The sequence below is a fragment of the Mesoplodon bidens genome (genome assembly GCF_964165515.1).
Source record: "Mesoplodon bidens genome assembly, chromosome: 4".
Lineage (NCBI taxonomy): Eukaryota > Metazoa > Chordata > Mammalia > Artiodactyla > Ziphiidae > Mesoplodon > Mesoplodon bidens.
The window spans coordinates 150129243-150148471 of NC_138160.1; the positions used below are offsets into that span (position 1 = coordinate 150129243).

At 62.4% G+C, this 19229-nt stretch overlaps 1 protein-coding gene across 14 annotated transcripts in view; it reads right to left on the bottom strand.

Moving 5' to 3' along the window:
* Positions 1-299: 299 nt before the first annotated feature.
* The window catches only part of TCF3 (transcription factor 3), a 37740-nt gene continuing 18810 nt past the window's right edge, over positions 300-19229 (bottom strand). For 2 of the 14 annotated variants that reach the window (XM_081232278.1, XM_081232276.1), the window contains exons 4-19: positions 18830-18903; positions 18591-18669; positions 15829-15896; positions 14452-14581; positions 13702-13751; positions 12384-12486; positions 12132-12301; positions 11909-12041; positions 11450-11508; positions 11270-11348; positions 10421-10494; positions 9895-10056; positions 9718-9820; positions 7015-7144; positions 6591-6826; positions 300-4314 (exon numbers count right to left, since the gene is read on the bottom strand). In XM_081232278.1, the coding sequence (XP_081088404.1) occupies positions 4172-4314; positions 6591-6826; positions 7015-7144; positions 9718-9820; positions 9895-10056; positions 10421-10494; positions 11270-11348; positions 11450-11508; positions 11909-12041; positions 12132-12301; positions 12384-12486; positions 13702-13751; positions 14452-14581; positions 15829-15896; positions 18591-18669; positions 18830-18903 (1793 nt within the window). In that variant the 3' untranslated portion in view covers positions 300-4171. Of the gene's footprint in view, positions 4315-4529; positions 4757-6590; positions 6827-7014; positions 7145-9717; positions 9821-9894; positions 10057-10420; positions 10495-11269; positions 11349-11449; positions 11509-11908; positions 12042-12131; positions 12302-12383; positions 12487-13701; positions 13752-14451; positions 14582-15828; positions 15897-18590; positions 18670-18829; positions 18904-19229 lie in introns of those variants that run through there. The other 12 variants (XM_081232279.1, XM_081232281.1, XM_081232283.1 and 9 more) reach the window with 12 other exon arrangements.

Below are 19229 nucleotides of genomic sequence, written 5' to 3' on the forward strand. Positions count from 1 at the left end.
TGGATGTTTTGCCGTTTTAAAAAAGGGCACAGATGCTATTAATTTCCCATGCTGCGTGACAAATGACCACAAGCTGGGTGGCTTAAAGCAACAGGGGTTTATCCTCTTCCAGTTCTGGAGGCCATATGTCTGAGATCAAGGTGTCACAGGGCTGTGGTCCCTCTGGAGGCTCCAAGGGTCCTTTTTGCCTCTTCCAGCTTCTGGGCCGTGCCACCCCGCCGCACCGCCCCCCACCCCCGGCTTCCCTTGGCTTGTGGCTGCATCCCTCCAGCCTGTTGTCACGTGGCTTCTCCTCTGTGTCTCTTGTCTTCTGTCTCTTATAAGGACACTCATTGATTTGGGGGTCACCCTAAACCAGGGTGATCTTGAGATCCTTAACTCGATTACATCTGCAAAGACCCTTTTTCAAAATAGGGTGCCCTTCACAGGCCAGGACGTGGGCCTTTCTTTTGTGGCTCCCATCACCCTGCTGCAGCCTGGCACCGTCTGTCTCAGTCAGGCATGTCCCTTCCCTCCCTGGCCTGCGGGTGTCAGGGCTGCTCCAGGACCGGGCTCTGCGGGTTCTCTGTCAGCCCTGGAGGGCCCGGTGGGCATCCAGCAGATGGGGAGCCGCAGGCTTTGAAAGGCTTGGACTCAGGAACACACCTGCGACACCACTGGCGCTGTCAAGCCACACACACATCCACCGCCCCAGTTTCCCTGTGCCCAACCCCCTGCCACCAGATTTCTCTGACCTGAGTCAAGCAGATGCTCCTTCCAGAAATTTCCCTGGAGCCGACCCCTGCTGGGACAGAGAGGTGATGCCTCCCCGGATAAGAATTTTGGCACCTTTAAGATATTTTTAGACAGCTTTATTGAGATATAATCCACACACCATACAATTCACCCATTCAATGTGCATCATTCAGTGGGTTTTGGTGTATTACATTATTTATTTTTTAATATTTATTATTATTTTTCTTAATATTTATTTATTTGGCCGCGCCAGGTCTTAGTTGCGGCATGTGGGATCTAGTTCCCTAACCAGGGATAGAACCTGGGCCCCCTGCATTGGGATCCAGTAAAGATGTTAAAATACATACATACATACATACGTACATACATACATACATACGTACATACATACTAACTCAGGGAGTGGCCTTCCGCCAGGAGCCAGTCAGCTTCCACATCCCAGGAGCCCTTATTCCAAGTGCAGGTCCCTGGCTTTGCCCGAGGAACTTTGCTTCTATAACAAGGAATCACCGTGGCCACCTTTCCCAGTGTCTGCGGCCTTGCTCCCCACCACCCCATCAAACCCCAGTTGAGGGCTAAACTGTGTCCTCCCAAGAGGACATGTTCAAGTCTTGACCGCCCCCCACCCCTGCTACAGCCTGTGAACGGGACCTTATTTGGAAATAAGGTCGTTGCAGATGTGATTGGTTAAGGTGAGGTCATGCTAGAGATTTTTCGGCCCTAAGGCAATGACAGGTGTGTGTGTAGGAGGGACACCTGGACACAAAACACACAGAGAGAGGCCACCTGAAGATGGAGGTGGAGATCAGGGTGATGCGGCTGCAAACCGAGGCACACCTGGGGCCCCCAGAAGCTGGAAGAGGCAGGAAGGACTCTCCTGGGGTGGGGGTGGTCAGGAGGGAATGCGGCCCTACCACACCTGGACCTGGGACATCTGGCCTCCAGAATGTGTGAGAACAGATTCCTGTGGTTTCCAAGCCCCCCTGCCCACCCACCCGCCGAGCTGTTTTAGCTGTCCAGGAGATGTGCAGTGCGGATGAGCCCACAACCCCCCGGGCCATCCTTGGTGGGATGTACTCAGGCCACCTAGTGAGCGCCTACACCCGACACCGACACTGGAGGCACCACCTTCCCAACCCCTCTTTTCATCTGTAAGCACACAGCAGCTGAAAGATCCAGGGACAGCAGAGTATTGTCATAAAATGTCACATTTATTGCTACAGTGCTGTTATGTACAGGTCTCCAAATCGACTTTAAAGAGGATCGTTTTTAAAAATCCCAAAGAATTCAGCCAGCTGTGTTGACACTTATATAAAATTATTCTACTTAAAAAACTTTTTTTTGTTGTTTTTAAAAAAATCAGTTATCCTGAGGCACTCAGAGCACAATTTTCCCCGTAATTGTGGTTCTTCCCCTCCCCCAAGGCTACTTTTTCCCGTGCTGGGTTAATCTCATTATATATATATAAAATATATAAAACTTAAATTATATATGTAATACACAGTTCAAAAGTTTGTGGGCCTCGGGGGGCTGCAGAGGCTCCTCCGCCCCTGCCCATCTGGGTCTGTGGGTTAGGCCCAAGGCAGAGGGAAACTGAGGCAGGTTCCCCAAAGAGAGACAAGACCCACAGACCAGGGGAGTCACCAAGGAGAGTCCCCTGATCGGTCTCAGGGGCAGACCCCAGGGGATCCCAGGGACCTGGAGGTAGCCCCGGCCCCAAGCTGGGATGTCCCGCTCGTGCTGGCCTTGGGGTTCCCTCAAGCTTCCCGTGGGGCACCCGGCCCCCAGCCGTGGGGAGTTCCAGTCTTGAGGAGTCAGGCCACCCCCGTACTCGGGGAGTGAGAGTGGGGTTCTGGGGGAGACACCTGGGATGCTGGTAGGGTGGGGTGTGCGCAGCCAGCCTGGGGGTACGTAAGGCCTCTCTGCAAGGGGTAAAGGGAGGGCAGGTGAGACCCCAGCAGGCCTGACCCCACGCCCAGGTGACACGTTAGGTGACCAACTGCCCTGGACTTTGTTTAAACCTGGGACAGCCCAAGCCAAGTGGGTTCCCCTGAACACACGGGAGAGAGGGCTACTCGGGGAGGCCTGGGAGTTGGCGCCCAGGGCCTGAGGGCAGCTCACCCTCCTGGTTTGCAGTGGGGCATCAACCCTGACAGACACACAGCCTGGGGGCCTTTCTGGGCAGGGGGATCCTGTAACTTCCCCAGTCCACACCAGGACGGCCACTTGGGAAGCAGGGGGTTTCTGTGCCAGAGTTCAGAGAATGAAGGATGGGGTGTTTAGGGAGGCCCCCCAGTACCATACTCAGCAACGCAGGCCCCGGGCCCAGGAATGCTGGTCCTCACAAAGTCCCATCTGAGAGAGGTCCCAGGACTTGGAGGGATGTGGGGCTGGCAGGCCGCAGGCAGGGGCCTGGGGGACCAGAGCTGTTTGCGAGGAGGAACTTCGGCTGTGTGACAGGGGAGCGTCCCTGCCTCCTTGGAGGTGCCCCAGCAGGGTGTCCCCCCTTCCTGAGGGGAGATCGGGCAGGGGAGGCCCCCACCAAGCAAGGGCCCACTCATTACTTCACAGGAAGCAAAACCACAAGAGCAAGCCCCCCACACTAGAACCCGAACTGAACAGCACCTGCCACCCCTGGTCCAGTGGCTCCCGGGGCAGGGGGTAGGGAACCTCAAGTTTACACGGGGTCTTTTAAGTTTTTTGGCCACGCCACGTGGCACACGGGATCTTAGCTCCCCGACTAGGGACTGAACCCGTGCCCCCTGCATTGGGAGCGCAGAGTCTTAACCACTGGACCACCAGGGAAGTCCTGGGGTCTTTTTAATACAACTTTCAATAACCTTGTTGATCATGAAATGCAATGCTCATTTCTAGAAACAGCAGCAAAAATAGCAAGACACGAGACTTTTATACAAAATTTGTTGCTTAGAAAACATATGCAAAAAAAGCTAAAAAAAAAACAAAGGCATCATTCTTACTAATTTTCTTCTAATAAAAAAAAAAAAACCTCTCATAACTAAGGTTCCTTTTATTTTCCTTAAAAAAAAAAAAAAAAAAAAAAAAAAAAACCTCTCAGGCGTAGGCACAAGTTGCTGGTTGGTGGCTGCCGACCAAGCTGGCTCCGCACAGCATTTCCCTTCTGTGAACAGTATGTTTGAGTCTTCACGTTTTATACTTAAGGCATTCATTTTCTCGTCTGACAACGTGTATATACCAAAAACAAAAACAATGCTCCTTGCCACCCAGGCCTGGGCAGCAGGGCCGAGACACAGTTTCAGGATCAGGCCAGAGACCTGGCGGTGGTGTTGCCTTCGGAGCCCCCAGGGCGGTGTTGGCTCAAGGCTGACCACGGGCTGCGTGGGGTGGGGACCAGGCGCCTGGCGTGACTGTCCCAGGTTAGATCAAGGTGGGGTCACTCATCTGGGCGGCGTTCCTGTCACATGTGCCCCGCAGGGTTGTGGGCCTCGCCCAGGCCAGGGTGGGCGGCCGACAGCACCATCTGGGCGTCTCCAACCACGCCGGACACCTTCTCCTCTTCTCGGCGCTTCAAGCAGGCCGCTTTGGGGTTCAGGTTACGCTCTGGGGGGAGGCGGAGAGCACTGTGGGAGAGGGTCCCCAGGGGAGGAAGGACATGGGGGGGGGGCCGCACGGCTGCTCCATCTCTCGACCTGTCCCCGTCCCCGAGAAGGCCATGCAGGCCGGGGGTCTAAACAGCAGGATGAGCGTTGGGGGGCGCCGGCGGCTCAGGTCCCCGGTGGGCGGGAGGGCGGGGCGGGGCCGGCCCGGGCGCCTACCTCGCACCTGCTGCTCCAGGCCCAGGATGACCTGCACGGCCTGCTGCAGGATGAGCAGCTTGGTCTGCGCCTTGTCCGACTTGAGGTGCAGCTGGCACATGCGCCCCAGCTCCCGGAAGGCCTCGTTAATGTCCCGCACGCGCACCCGCTCCCGCGCGTTATTGGCCATGCGCCTCTCCCGGTCCCTCAGGTCTTTCTCCTCCAGGGACAGCACCTCCTCCGTACTGCTGGGTCACAGCACCGGGGCCCCGTTAGTCCCGAGCGGGGGTCGTGGGAAGGGCACCCGCTGGCTGCGAGTGCGCATGCCGTGTGCCTGGCAGGAGGCGGGGCCTTGACCCCAACACGCGCGTCTGCAGGGAGCTGGGCACAGCCCTTGCCCCCGCCCGCTTGCCGTGCCCAGGACTGGCCAGGAAACAGGGAAACCCCATGCTCCCCCCCGCCCCCCCGGGATGACGACCTTCCCCGTTCAGAGCAGCTGCTTGCTGGGCGAAGGAGAGCTGGGCCTGGGGCTCCCAGAGCTCAGGACACTGAGTCCACAGAAGCAAACCAGCTCATAGCCTAGAGACCCCTCATGCCTGGGCGCCACAGGACTGCACCTGCCCCACGCTGGACCCTGGCTGCCTGAGAGCTGGGCCTGAGTGGCCGCTCTGAGCCCTGCCCGCAGGCCCCTGAGGCCTGGCACTTGTGCTGTAACCGCTGGGCAGCGGGCACAGTGTTGAGTCCCCCCAACGAATCTGGAACAGGGGCTCAGAGAGCTGACCACGGGGTCCACACCCCAGCTCAGGCCCTGGGAGCGTGGGGCTCTGCACAAGCAACCTCTCCGTCTGCCTGTTTCCCTGGGAGCCCGTCCTGCCCGCCCACCCTGCCCTCGGGCCTGAGCGACCCCCGCGGGCGGCGGCGGCGGCCGGAGCTCAGGACAAGCGTGCAGACCAAACTGACAGTCAGGCCTCGGGGCCCCTTTCTTCCCTCAAGTCCCGACGGGGGCTGTGGGGGAGGAAAGGCCCGGGTCGCAGCCCTGCCGTTTCAGCGCTCGGGCGCAAGTGCGAGGTAAGGAGGGCAGCCGGTGGGAGTGAGGAGGTGGGCGGCCAGGGTGGGGGAGCACGGGGGGCAGAGAGCAGAGAGGCGGACGCGGCGTGATGCCCACGCCACCATGGGGACGCGGAAACCCCAGAGCTCAGGGGACAGTGGGCGGCAGACCAGGGCCCTAGCTCCGGTCCAAGCGACAGCGCTGCAGGAGAGAAAGGGTTAACGGGGCAGCGGGGGTGGGGTGGGGGGCGTTAAGGAATCAGCTGGAGGGAGTCACACAGCCTCCCTGACCCTCACTCAGCCTTGGGGATGGGGGGTGAACCCCACCTGCAGGTGGGGACCGATGGGCTCAGGCGCCCCACGAAGTGTCTGCTCAGAGCGAGAGCGACAGTGACAGTCTCTGGGAGCCAGGGGACACGAGTCCCTCCCAGCCGGGCTCTGGGCTTCCTCAGAAGGAAGGGCTGGGCAGGTGGGGTCTTTGGGGTCTCAGGACACAGTCCTGTGCCAAAGTGCCCAGGGCTACAGGGCTGGAGTCCAGTGTCTGTTCCTCTCACTTCAGAGAGAACAATGGGATGGGACTTCCCTGGCGGTCCAGTGGTTAAGACTTCCCCTGCTTCTGTTGCAGGAGGTACAGGTTCAATCCCTGGTTGGGGAACTAGGATCCCGCCTGCCAACGCAGCACGGCCAAAACAACCCACTAGAAGCGGCAATGGGGCCTGGCCAGGCAGAGGGCCCACGGTCAGGAGGGAGATGGTCACTGAGGAGGGAACGGTCACTGCAGAGGAGGATGGTCACTGGGGGGATAGTCACAGCAGGGAGATGGAAAACGGTCACTGAAGGGGGACTGGTCACTGTAGGAAGCGGAAAGTCAGCAGGGGGAGGTCACTGCAGGGGTGATGTCACTGCAGGGAAAAGGTCATAGGGGGAGGGAGGAAGGTCACAGCGGGGGATGTCACGCAGGGGAGGTGGGCTCCAGGAAGGGAGCAGGGGAGAGCGAGGGCAGCAGTGGGGGAGGGGAGCGGCGCCCCCACTGACCTCGCACCTGCTGCTCCAGGTTCAGGATGACCGACACGGCCTGGTGCAGGATGAGCAGTTTGGTCTGGGGCTTCTCACTGTTGAGGTGCAGCTGGCACATGCGCCCCAGCTCCTTAAAAGCCTCATTGATGTCTCGGACCCGCAGCCGCTCCCGCGCGTTATTGGCCACCCGGCGCTCCTTCTCCCGCTCAGCCTTCTGCTCTGGGGGGAGAAGGTCGTCCTCGTCCTCGTCCGGGCTACGGGGCCAGGGGCCAGAGGGAGACAGTGAGGCGGTGCCGGGCAAGGGCCTGCCGCGACCTCGGGAGCCGGCGCCCCGTGCGTGTGCACGGGCGCCCTGAAAGGCCCCGTGCGCATGCGCAGCCGGCGCCCTGAGGGGGCCCCCGTGTGCGTGCGCAGCCGTCCGGGGGGGTGGGGGGGGCGGCACCTGGTCCGGGCGCGTGGGGCCTTGAGGTCCTTCTTCTCGTCCTCGGCGGTGTCGGCCGCCACGTTCTCTCCGTCCTCCTGCTCCTCCCGCTTGATGTCGCCGGGCCCCGGGGCAGTGCCGCGCCCGAGATCTGCAACGGGCTCGGAGTCAGGGGCCTCCGTGCGCAACGGCAAGCCACCCAGAAGCCCACCGAGAGCGGGACACCGGCCTCACGCCACATGCGGGCACCCGTTCCAGACCCCACGGACTGAAAGGCCTTCAGAAGAAAGTGCGCCGAAATGTCGTGGCCACTCAGGGGCGGAAAATTGTTTCCTAAAACGCTAAGGAGCTGTCCTCAAAAGAAACAGAAATCGATAAACTTGAATATATCGAATTGAGAACTTCTCATCACCGAGAAAATAAGCGGCTGCGCCACTGGACAGAAGACGCCGTCACGTACAAGCCAGTAAAGGGCAGGTCCCCACGATCCCAAAGAACTGCTACAAGTCAGTGCAGACGTGATGAAGAAGCCCGAGGGGAGCAGGGAGGGCCCCCAGGAGCCTGCAATCTGCGTCAACGCTTCAGGAAATGCGAAAATGCTGCGGGTCTGAGTATCGCTTATGGGTGTGACCGCTCTGGAGAACACTTTTTCCACCTTATCTGGAAAAGGCGGGCACGTGTGTGCCCAGCAACCCTCCAACCCAGAATCACACCCGCCACCAGGAGACACGCTCGGAAGGTTCGGTAAAGCGCCCAGGGTGGGGCGGGACCTAGTGTCCCGTGAGGCCAGGGCTGGTCCTTCCATGGCAGCTGAGCGAGCAGTCGGCTGGGAAAGCCACCCAGTAGGACAACGACACACAAAACCCCCATGCCACATAAAGAGACCCACGGCCGAGAACACACAGCTGCTTGAAACAGCTGCTTGAAACTGCCACGTGGCCGCGGGACTGGCCTGGGCTCTCCCGCAGCTGAACCGCAGGACGGGGGCAGTGCTTAAGAGACCAGCTCGGGGGCTCCCTCAGCACTGCTGCCACCAGGCTGGGGCGTCCTGGGCCCTGTGGGGGCTGAGCGGCATCCCTGCCCCTGTAACAGCCAAAGATGTCCCCAGACGCCACCCAGGTGTGGAGTGACAAAATCTAGACACCCAGGAAGCACGAGTCAAGAGTCAGGCTGGTTCTGGGGTCAGGCTGGTTCTGGGGCTGCAGGGTCCTCAGGTGGGCATGAGGGTTGTGTGGTGGGTTCAGGGGGGCCTTGCTGTCAAATGCACGCAGCATGTGGCACAGCGTATTTTTCACCAGGTCGATGGGGGCAGGGTGGGTGGAGTCCTGGATCCTCTCCAGGCCTTGGTCTCACCAGCTGTTGCAGGGTCAGCATTAACTGACCCTGGGATGGGTCCCTGTTGACACCCAGGGCCCCAAACCCCAGTGGGCAAGCGCAAGCCTGCCACCGTTAGCCCCTTCTGTGGATAACCTCGTGCCCAGTGACTTCGCCCCCTCTCGCTACCTTCCCTGGGCAGTTAACAACCCAGAACTCCACCAACGCTGCCCCACTTGCCCTGACGGGGCCCCTCAACTCAGCATCCAACGTCGTGCACCCTCCTCCAGACCCCTCAGCGCCCGCCCCCCCCAATCTGCCCGGGACCCTGGCCCCGCCTGAGACCCTGCCCCACCTGGGACTTGCCCAGGCTCCCCACCATCAACTCCACCGTGTGCCAAGGACCCCGAGACCCCACCTACAGACTGGAACCGTACCTCCTCCTCCACATCTGCAAATCCTTCAAAGCACCTGGAAATCGCCCACCACTGCCCCTCTTCGGCCCCTCGCAGGCCAGTCCATAGCATCCACCCACACCATTCCTCCTAGACCAGCAGTCCCCTCTGCCCCATTTCCCACTTCCAACCCAAGCCCCCCCCGTCTGTCCTTCCAGCAGCAGCCACCAGAGGGCGTCTATGAGCACCTGAGCAAGGCCCCGCCCCTCTTCTACCCACAGCCCTCCAGGGCCCTCACCTCCCTGGGGTAAAAGCCCAAGTCCTCCCCAAGGCCCTGCATGACCTGCCCCGTCCCCTCCCCCGTCCCTGCCCTCCTCCCTCTCTCCCCCTCGCTCACTCTGCTCCAGACACACGGACCTCCTTGCTGTTCCTCCCAACACACAAGGCACGGCTCTGCCCCAGTGCCTTTGCACGCGTGCACCCCCCCCCACGCAACTTTCTCCCCAGCACTCATCCTGACACACTTCCTTCACCTTCCAGTTTCCGCACAAGTCACCCCCTTTCTCTGCCTGATCTGTTTTGTTCCCTGGTGCCGAGAAAAGTGCCAGATGTGCAGTGGACGCTCAACATATGCCTTTTGGGACTCTCCCAATTGACCGGGTGAACAGAGAGAGAGGTAGCAACCCACCCCAGAAGCAGCAGGGCCCCTCCCAACCCCTGTGGGATCCTGGCACCAGGCCAGGTAGGGCTTCGGTGATGTGGCAGGGGGCATCTCCCCCCACCCTCCACACCAGTGCCCAGTTAGTTACCCTGGACCTCAGTTTCCTCAACTGGAGATGGGGGTGGACAGTCCAGAGCCCACAGGCCGCCTGGAAGGTTGGCGGGTGGCTCTCAGTCCCCATTTTCCAGAGGAGGAATGTGGCTCCAAGGAGTAGTGACGCCCACTGGCGGGCCCACGGCACGGGCCACCCTGGGGTGCAGCCACCCCTACGCAGGGGACGTCACAGGGACTTACCGCTGTAGGAGTCAGGTGGCTGGGAGAGGTCGGGGAGGGCCACGTGGTTGTGCACGAGGCCGCCGCTGCTGGAGAGGCCGTCCTCCGAGTGGCTGCTGCCCACCTGTGGACAAGGGGGGTTATCAGTGCTGGCCTAGCCCCAGCTGACCCCCCAGCCTGCCCTCGCCCAGCACTCACCAGGCCAGCGTGCCGCCCACCCAGTGGCATGACAGCGCCAGCAAAGCCCGAGGCCAGCGCCCCGTGGCCGGGCAGCAGTCCGTGCACGTCCCCCGCTGTGCCCACAGCATGGCTGCGGAGGACGTGGATGGCCTCGTCCAGGTGGTCCTCCATCTTGCTCTGCTGTGGGGTGGACAGGGGTGAGGGGCCTGGGCTGCCGGGACCCCATACAGCTGCCAACAGCCTAGCTGCCCATCGTGGGACATGGGCCATGGGCCACAGCCACAGCTTTGGCCACCCACCAGCTTTGGACCCTATTCCCAACAAATTAGCTGAGAAGTTTAACCTGGTCAAGGGGCACCTATCCTGTCGCACGTTCTGCTGTTTCCACAACACCTGAGACCTTACAGGATGTGGCTTTGTGGCCATGGCAGCCATGCGAAGCCACCCCCACCCCAAACGGGTATCCCTATGTGTTTGTTCACAAGCACCTCTGCTCCCTGCGCTCCCATGAGGGTGCACCCTCCCCGGCCCCCAGGACACTCACCAGGCCGTGGAGACCCCCATCGTAGCTGGGCGATAAGGCACCGGGGGCTCCTGCTCGAGGCCACTGTGACGTCCCTGGAAGGGGCAGATGCACGTGAGTGACAGGGGAGTGTTGGGGTGGGGTGTCTGCGCAGCCTGGCCCAGGGAAGGAGAAAGGCTGGGCTGGGAGTCTGCGGCTGTGATGCCCAGACTGGCCACACAGGGGCTCCCACGCCCACAGGGCGGTCTAAGGACCCCTGGTCTGAATCTCAGCTAGGCTGGGGTGTGAACCCAGTGGGCAGGTCACGACTTTGAGCCTCAGTTTCTCCAACTGCAAAACCCACGGGGCAGGCGGCCCCTCCCAGTCCCGCCCCACCGGAGCCCCAGAGGCACCGTGCAGGCCTGTGCGCCCTCTGGAGACCGTGGCCCTCACTTCTCCGCGGCCCCTGGCTGAGCCCCGGGTGCACCCTCTTAGGGGACAGGGGATCCGGCCCCCTTGGCAAAGCTGAACATGAGGCATCCAGTAGGTGCCTAACAGCTTTTGGGGTGAATAAATGCCAACATGCCCACACCCTGGAGTCCAGGCGGGAGCCTCGGGCCAGCTGCTCTGCCTCTTGGGCATCCCAGGCCCCCCCCGCTGGATCCCACGTGCCCCTTACGCTCACAACGCATGGCCTGCTGTGTCGCGCCTCCTGACCTTTGCCTCTGCTGTGACCTAGGAGCATTGGCTTGGAAGCCCCCCATCCTCTAGGGAGCCCTCCTTGACAGCCATGGGAACGTGAGCTCTGAGGCATGTGGTCTGTCCAGCTCCCCACCCAGCCGGGGCTACAGTCAGCAGACCCATTCCCCTCCCCCAGCATGGTGCACAGACCTGCCAGGCCCTGTGGGGAGCCCACGGGGGTGGAGGGGCTGGATGAGAAGTTATTGCTTGACTGGTCTGGGGAGTAGATCTGTGACGGGGACAGGGAGAGAGAAAGGGCCACCACGTGGCTGGTCAGGAGTCAGCCTCCTGGGTCACCAACCCAGCCACCCACCACGTGCCAAGTCTCACCGAGGCCAGCGCCTTCCCAAGGGCGTCCCCAGAGCTGCCGGCCGTGGTTCCACGGGAGCCTGTGGGTGGAGAGAGGTGAGGCCCAGCCTCTGGGATGCAGCAGCCCCAGCACCTGGGCCGGGCTTACTCGCCCTGGCTGACGGGGAGCTCCCTTCTGCATGCAGCTGCTTGCACGGATGCCGCAGCCTGGCCCTGGGCAGCCCCGGTCTCAGTCGGGCGTCTCCTGACGCCTCGCCACGTGCTTCCACAGTGCTCTGGGGACAGGCAGGCTGCGGGGCTCGGGGTGAGCAGCCCCCTCGCTGCACCTCAGTTTCCCCAAATGAACAGTGGGACCTACGCATCGAGGAGCCACTTTGAAACATCTGAGGGAGCCCTAGCCAGGCGAGGGGGATGCGGTTAATGATGATACCCAGGGCTGGATCCTGAGCCCACTGGGGGTGTGGGGTGAGGGGGCCATACCCAGGAGGCTGTCGGCCCCGCTGACAGGGGGTGTGTGACTGGAGACACTGCTGTAGGCGCCCGTGGGGGCCGAGGAAAAGGTGGACACAGCCGGGAGCCCGCCGTTCACCTCTGCTCCGTGCAGCTGGTAGCCCTGTGTGCGGGGGACAGGGTAGGAGGGGTCAGATGAAGCACTGCCCACACACCTCCCCCGCCCCGGCCACGGCCACCCCGTGGGGCCTACCATGCGCTCGTGCTGGTGCAGGCCGCCAAACCCACCGCTGCCACTGCCGCCCACGGAGCTGCCGCCACCTGCCGGGAGGGGCAGGGGGGATGAGCCCCCACCCAGCATGGGCCCGAAGCCCACCTGGCCTGGGGAGCTCCAGAGCTCGGCCGAGGGGTGCAGGCTGCCGTCTGCGGAGAGGGAAATGGTGAGGTGGGCGGGCAGAGGGAGCCCGGGCCCCACCCCAGGCAACCCGGGCGAGCCCTCAAGTACCTGCCACGTAGAAGGAAGCAGGGTAGGTGCCGCTGGAGGTCTTGGTGGGTGGGTAGGCGGCAGTGTCCCTGCTGTAGTCATCACCTGAGCTGGGTGGGTACACCTGTGCTGGGCCAGCGGGCATGGTGAGGCAGGAGGGGCCGGGCCGGGTGGGGACCGGCCAGCCCCCGCCCCGCAGCTCCCCCTCCTTGGTCTCCCCCTCCACCTGGAGGACTGTCCACCCCACCGCCCACTTCCCTGTGCTTCTCCAACCTTCCCTCTAAAACCGCACCTCGGCCCCGCGTCTGAGGCTTTGCTCATGTTACCACCTCTCTCTGCTGTTCCTCCTTCACCCCCACCTGCTGCCCTCCCCACAGTCCCAGCCTTACGCCTGAGGCCTCTGTAGACTGGACCCCCAGCCCAGACTGCCTTTTCCCTCCTTAATCCAGTAAACTCCTACTGATCCAGCAGAGCCCAGCTGTGCCACCCCCAGCACTGGAACCTGCCTTAACCCCAGCCCTGATCACACAAGACCTGGGGGCCTGAGAGGCAGGGCCCCGGGTGAATATTCTGCCCCAGCTGCCCCAGAGCAGTGAGACAGCCAACGCTTTCAAGGATCGGCGCCGACCCTGATCAGCTGGGCACTGCAGGAAAGTGCTGGGGTCAACTGGCCACGTCTGCCCCGGCACTGGAGCAGAAAGCGGGGTGCAAGTGCCGAGAGATGGTGGGACAAAGTGGGCTCAGGGGCCTCTCAGCTCTGACGTTCCAGGATGTGACATCACGAGCTGAGTCTTAAAACAGCCTCTGGGCCTGCGGCCTGGTACGGGCCAGATCAGCCTCCAGGGCTCAGCACAGAAGGCAAGCAGAGAGGGTGGTGGCCGAGCCGGGGAGGCCAGCAAATTGCCTTTTTTCCCAACGTGATTAAGTCTCGGGAGCACGGTGCTGGGAGCCGCTGACGGCTCGGCACTATCTGTTGGGCCTGGCAGCCCGCCAGCCACCAGGCATCGGGGTGAGGACAGAGGGCAGCCCCAAGCAGGGCGGACGGGGCGGGAAACCCTCTAACTGGCCGCCAGGAGGCCTGCCTGCTCCCGCTTCCAGGACCCCGTTCACGCCCTTTCTGAGATGCCTCGGCCAGAGGAAACCACCTTCTCTTAAAGCAGGAGGGACCCAGGCTAGACCCAAGGAAGGACTTCCTGGCTACCTCAGGGCTGGGGCCTCAGGGAAGAAGTCCAGCTGAGCCCATGGGGCTTTCGTCAGACCCCACGCAGGACCGGCCCACCCTCGGGAGGGGGTCACGAGAGGCGCTCGGCCTGTGGGGCCCGTTTGTCCCACAACTCACCGAGGACGGGAGACCCGGAGGCACCTTCCGGACTTTCTTGGGCTGCGTGTCTGTTGGGACAAGAGGAGTGAGCACCCCTGGCCAGGCTCCTGCCCTCACCACTGGGAGGGGTGCAGGGGGCCCTTCCCGCTTGGACACTCCTGTCATTAGGGGGTGGGAGACAGCCCCACCCTGCAGCTCGGAGAAGAGGCCCCCAAGCTCCCCTACTAAGAGAATGACTTAAACCAGCCTCGGGCCCATGTGGCGAACTCAGAGGGCGGGTGTGTGCCGGGAGCCGGGTCGCAGGGTTCATGGACATGGGAGCCGGTGCCTGCTCCGTGAGCCCCAGCTCCTGGCAGCCGCCCGGTCGCCGAGTCCCAGACCTGCAAGCTCCCCCCCTCGCCGAAACTGCTAAGCCCCAACCCTGGCTTGGGCGCCTCCATGGTGGCCAGGTGCCGCTGACCTTCTGGCTCCAGTGCAGCCCAGACGGGAAGCCGGGGTCCCGGTCCCGGTCCCGCTCACTGTGGGCCCGCGTTGGCACCTGTGTACTTCTGGGTGGGTGACTTTAGCATCACTGAATCAAAGCAACCTCGCTAAACGAAGCGTCTTTCGATAGAACCGCACGGTGCGCAGGGTGTGTATGGCCGGGGAAGCGACCAAGGGCTGTGGGACCCTCGCCGCGCCAATTCAGCGCTGCCCAACCTCACAGGACACGACCGCCAGGACCCACGGGGACCGCCGTCCCCACTGCCCCGCCACCACCCCACTCACCCAGGCTGCCATCCGCCGCTCTCCGCCGAGGGTGACCAGAGTAGGAGTAATAGTGGGGCCCGCCTTTGACGCCTGAGGGGGACAGCGGCCCTGGGCTGCTGAGGGCCAGCTCGCTGGGCAGGAAGCTGGCCTGAGGGAGGGGGAGGGTTAGCAGCTGGTCCCCTGCCCAGCCCCCAGGCCATTCTGGTTTAAAACAACAAAGGCAAGAGTGAGGGCCCAGGCCAATTGCAGGGTCCTGGGGTGACAGTGACCTGGGGGCGTAGGTTCCTCCCTGCTGACACCGGTGGCGTTTCTCTTATCTAAGACCTACCGATTCATTTTCATGAAGGAAAAAGACAGTGAGAGAAGCACCTTCAAGCCTGAAGATGTATCACTGTCTGGGCACTAAACGGGCACAACTATGCTTCAGGTGTCAAGAGAATCTACGTACTTTGTACGTATACCCCCCCCACCTTTTTTTTAAGGTAAACGGTTTAATCTCGCAGACATAAGTTTGAAATAGACTCTCTTCCCAGGAAAGCAACAGTGAGTGGGGTTCGAGGTGCAGTGGAAAGCCTCGGCTTTCCTGTCTGTGAAATGAGCATGTCAGACATTCCACGGCTCAGGGGCATCATGGGGACAGATGGGGCCATGCAAGTTCTGCCCCTGGCCGACGACCTGGGGCCCCACAGGCACTCAGTGGCTGTGACCTGGCTGAGGCCCAGTGTGCACACAGGCGGCACTGCCTGCAGCAGGGCCTAGCTGCACCCTGAGGTTCCAGAACTGCAGGCAGGGGCAGGGAATAAAGCCCTCGGGCGTGGGGCGGGAGAGAGACCCAGGCAGAGACCAGGACAGGAGGCCACAAGGGACCACTGTGCCAGGCAACTGGCCCGTCAGCATCCCAGTGGGGTGGCCACGGGTGACAATCTCGCCCAGGCCGGGGACTGTGCCAAGGCTGGACCACAAGGCTGGGGGCATGGAGCAAGGGTCAGGCCTCGTCTGCCTGGCTGGCCTTGGTTTCCCTGCCACTTGGGGGCCGGTGGGCGGGCAGGTGTCTCCTGGAACCCCTTCAGCTGTGCACAGGGCCCCACAGGCTGGACCCCAGCCTCCCCTTTCCCCATCAACAACCCACCCAGCCTGGCTGGAGAGTGACCAGCACTTGGCTAAGCCTTCACAGATCAGGAGACAATTGGGACGAATTTGTTTCAAATTAAAACTAGGGAATACAAGTTGGGGTGAAAAGTCAAGAGGTGACTGTGGCCCCCACTGGATACCCCCCGTCCCTAACCACCTGCGCTGCCCCCTAGTCTGGAGACAGGGGCTCTCCAGGCTCCAAGGGCCGCTGGGGGCTGATGGGACCCACGCCCTCCCCTGCCCACCCTGCAGACGCAGCCTCACCTGAGTCAGGCTGCCGACCCCCGCGTCTCTCCCAAAGTGGGTGTATGCGCCCCGCTCGCCGCCCTTGCCTGGGGAAAAGGAAGGAGGATCACCCAGAGCTGACCCAGAGGCCGGCACATGCCCGCATACAGCAGGCGCTCCACAAGTGCACAACACTGAAAACCGTGGTGGGACACTGGTCTCCCCATCAAGTGGCAAGGGGCCGAGGGACAAGTGGGGTTCCAGCCAGACGCTATCCCCGGATGACCCGCAGAGGATTCTGCAAACCCGCCAGGGCCCCCACATGCCCCATCCCCAAAGCGGGACAGCACCGACTTAGCTCCCCACCCCCGCCCTTCTCAAGCTTTGGTTTCCTCTGTTCAAGGTCATGAGGTGTCAACTCCCCAGGGTGCTGGGTTCCCAGGGGACAGGTCGAGGTCCCTGGTATCTTGCAAGTTTCGGCACCCAGGCCCTGGGCTCCTGGACAGGGTCAGCTCACGAACAAGCATGTGACATCCCTGGGGACGCTGATTCAAGCCACTCAGTGCGAAGGAGCCCTTCCTCTGTGTGGGTGGGGAAGACCGAGCTGTGGGGGGACAGCCTGCCCGAGAGAGCAGCTGGTGTGAACAGACGACTCCTGCAGCTACACAAACACCTGGATCCAGCCTGGCCTGAAGCAGGTCCCTGGACCCATCAGTACCTGAACAATTTCAGTTTGTTTCTGGCTTCAGCTGGGCACCTAACCTGACTGAGGGTGGACCTTAACCAGCCTTACCGTAAGCAAGGAATCAGAATGCTTGACTAATTTGGTTTATTCTCAAACTGGGTGCGGGGGGCGGGAATTCTCCCCTTTATCCATTTATTTCTTGAATATTTTTACTTATTTTTTGGTCATGCTGCGCAGCTTGTGGGACCTCAGTTCCTCGACCAGGGATCAAACCTGTGCCCTCGGCCGTGAAAGTGCCGAGTCCTAACCACTGGACCACCAGGGAATTCCCTCTCCCCTTGATTTTAAAAGGACAATTTCAAGTGGACTCTTGGAGCAAATGCCATTTAGGGGGCAGGGAGAAGGACCACGCTCCTACCAACACAGCAGATGCCCCACAGGCCACGCCCACCAGCTCAAGCTCAGGGCAGGCGACACAGGGCCCATTTAGGGATGAACAAACCACAGCCTGGAGGCCAGAGGGGACTCGCCCCCAGTCCAGAGGGTGCACTCCTCCCTCCCTTCCCAGGGTGGCCGTGGGAAGCAAAGCTGGCCGGCCCAGCCAGGGCTCTGGGCTCCCCACTGCAGGGTGGGGCTGCTGTGGTTTGACCCTGCGTACAGCAGGTACCAAGCAGGGGCATCCTGAAAGGAAGGCTGAGGGAGGCAAGGAGAGAAAGCAGAGGTTCTGGGAGGGGACCTGCGAGGACCACGAGCCCTGTGGGTATACAGCAGGTACCCAAGCCATGCACCGGGCCCGGGCATCAGGGTATGAGAGGGAGAAGGAGGACAGACACCAAGAGCAGAACCACCAGGTCTCATCGAGGAGCTGGACCAGGTTGGGGGCCACACGGGAACAGAGTGACCTTCGCCCCCTGGGCCGGGCACTCACCGCCTGCTGCCCCACCATGGCTATCACCAGCCCCAGTCCACGGGCAAGAAAACCAGGGCCCAGGGAGGCCGAAACTGCGCCCACCTCCCCACTGTCTCCCTGGGCCTGGCCTGGGCTCCCTGCTGCACTCTCTGAGCTCCTCAGCCACTGGGGCGTGTGGTGGATGTGTGACACAGCTGGTCTCTGGGCCCTGCTGATCAGGCCCGGCCGTGGCAACTGCCTGTGCCAGGAAGAAGCCGGAGGAAGGAACAGCAGAGGGGAAGCGGTGTCGCAGCAGGTGCAGAGGCCACCCGGCCAGCCCTCACCTCCCGGTCTGGGAGATGCACACAGACTCCCGCCAGACACAGTGCTCCCCCTCCCCGCCCGGGACTGCGCCCAGGCCACGCTCGCCCATCCGGCTCCTTCCATGCGCCAGCCCACAAGGGCTGGACCCCAGGCCCTCCGGCCTTGGCTGCCCCACTGGTTGGCTGGGCCTGGCAACCAGACTTCACCCACCTCCCCCAGCAGCCACCAACCCCGCCGCCATGCACCTTGGCCTGGGAACCGCTGGGGATGGCACCAAAGGAGCCTACCTCACCCGGCTATCATGTGCAAGGACCTCGTGTCTCAGGAGCACCAGGAGTGCGCAGCCCAGGCCCTGAGGCGGGAGCTGACCCACCCCCTGGCCCCTTTCAACCCCCAGAGATGCCAGCTTTGCAGTCACCCCGACACTCCCTCTGAACAGGGAGGGCCCAGGCTCAGCAGGGCCAGCGCTCAGACACCCAACCAGGGCCTGAGGGTCCCAGAGGCTGGGTCCCTTCTCGCTGAGCCTCAGTCTGCTCATCTGCAAGATGGGGGTGGGCCTTCGGGCCTGGGGAGCCAGGTGAGTCCTTACCACTGGCTACGCAGAAAGCTCTGTGAGAATCCCCATCCCTGCAGGTCGGGAAACTGGGGCTAGAGAGGGGACCCTCGTCCAGGTCCCGATCCTGATTCTCATGGTCAGGATGCCGGTGCTCTGGGGAGAGCAGGCGAGGGGGCCGGCCTCAGACTCGGCCTCCCCAGGTTGTCGGGAATCCGGAGTCCACTTCCCGGCAGGCACCTGGCTGGTCCCCACCTGTGTCCTCTGCTCTGGGTGGCCATCCCGGAAGCCCCGGGGCTCAAGGACCGAGCGGGCACGGGGGTGGGGGCAGGGACCACGTGGACACTCACCTCCGAGCCCAGGTCCCAGGAATGTGGATGAAGTGAGGGTGCTGTGGGACTCACTGAAGTGGGCGCCATCACTGTAGGTCTGTGGGGGGCACGGGCAGGGATGAGGGAGGCTCGGGGACACCTCCGGGTCAGGATGCAACCGCGCGCCACAGAGCCCCTGCAGGCCAGGCCAGGGTTCTCCTCACGCCCACCCACCCCCACCCCCACCCCAGGGTCTCAGGCCTCCACGGGCTCCTCACCCGGCTGGGGTCGAAGGAGGAACTGTTCTGCTCGCCGGCGCCCCACGAGCCCGAACTGGGCCGGTCCTCGAGACCTGCAGGTCAGGAAGGCAGGGTTAGGGGCCCGGCCCCCGGCCGCTCCACACCAGCCGCATTGCCTCGGGGAGCCCTCACTCGACCTGGGAAGCTTTCCAGGCCCCTCCTGACCCAGCCTGGTGCTGAAGCCCATCCAGATGCACCCACCCTAGCACTACCCATGGTGACACCACTGCCAGCGGCAAGCACCCCGGACACACCGGCACTAAGCAGACCTCCGGGTCCACGGCCCAAGAAACAATTCCGCCACCAGCTGCTGGCAAACTTGCCATTGCTGCTGGCACACTTCTACCCTCCCGTCCAGCCCCCAGCCCACCCTGGACGG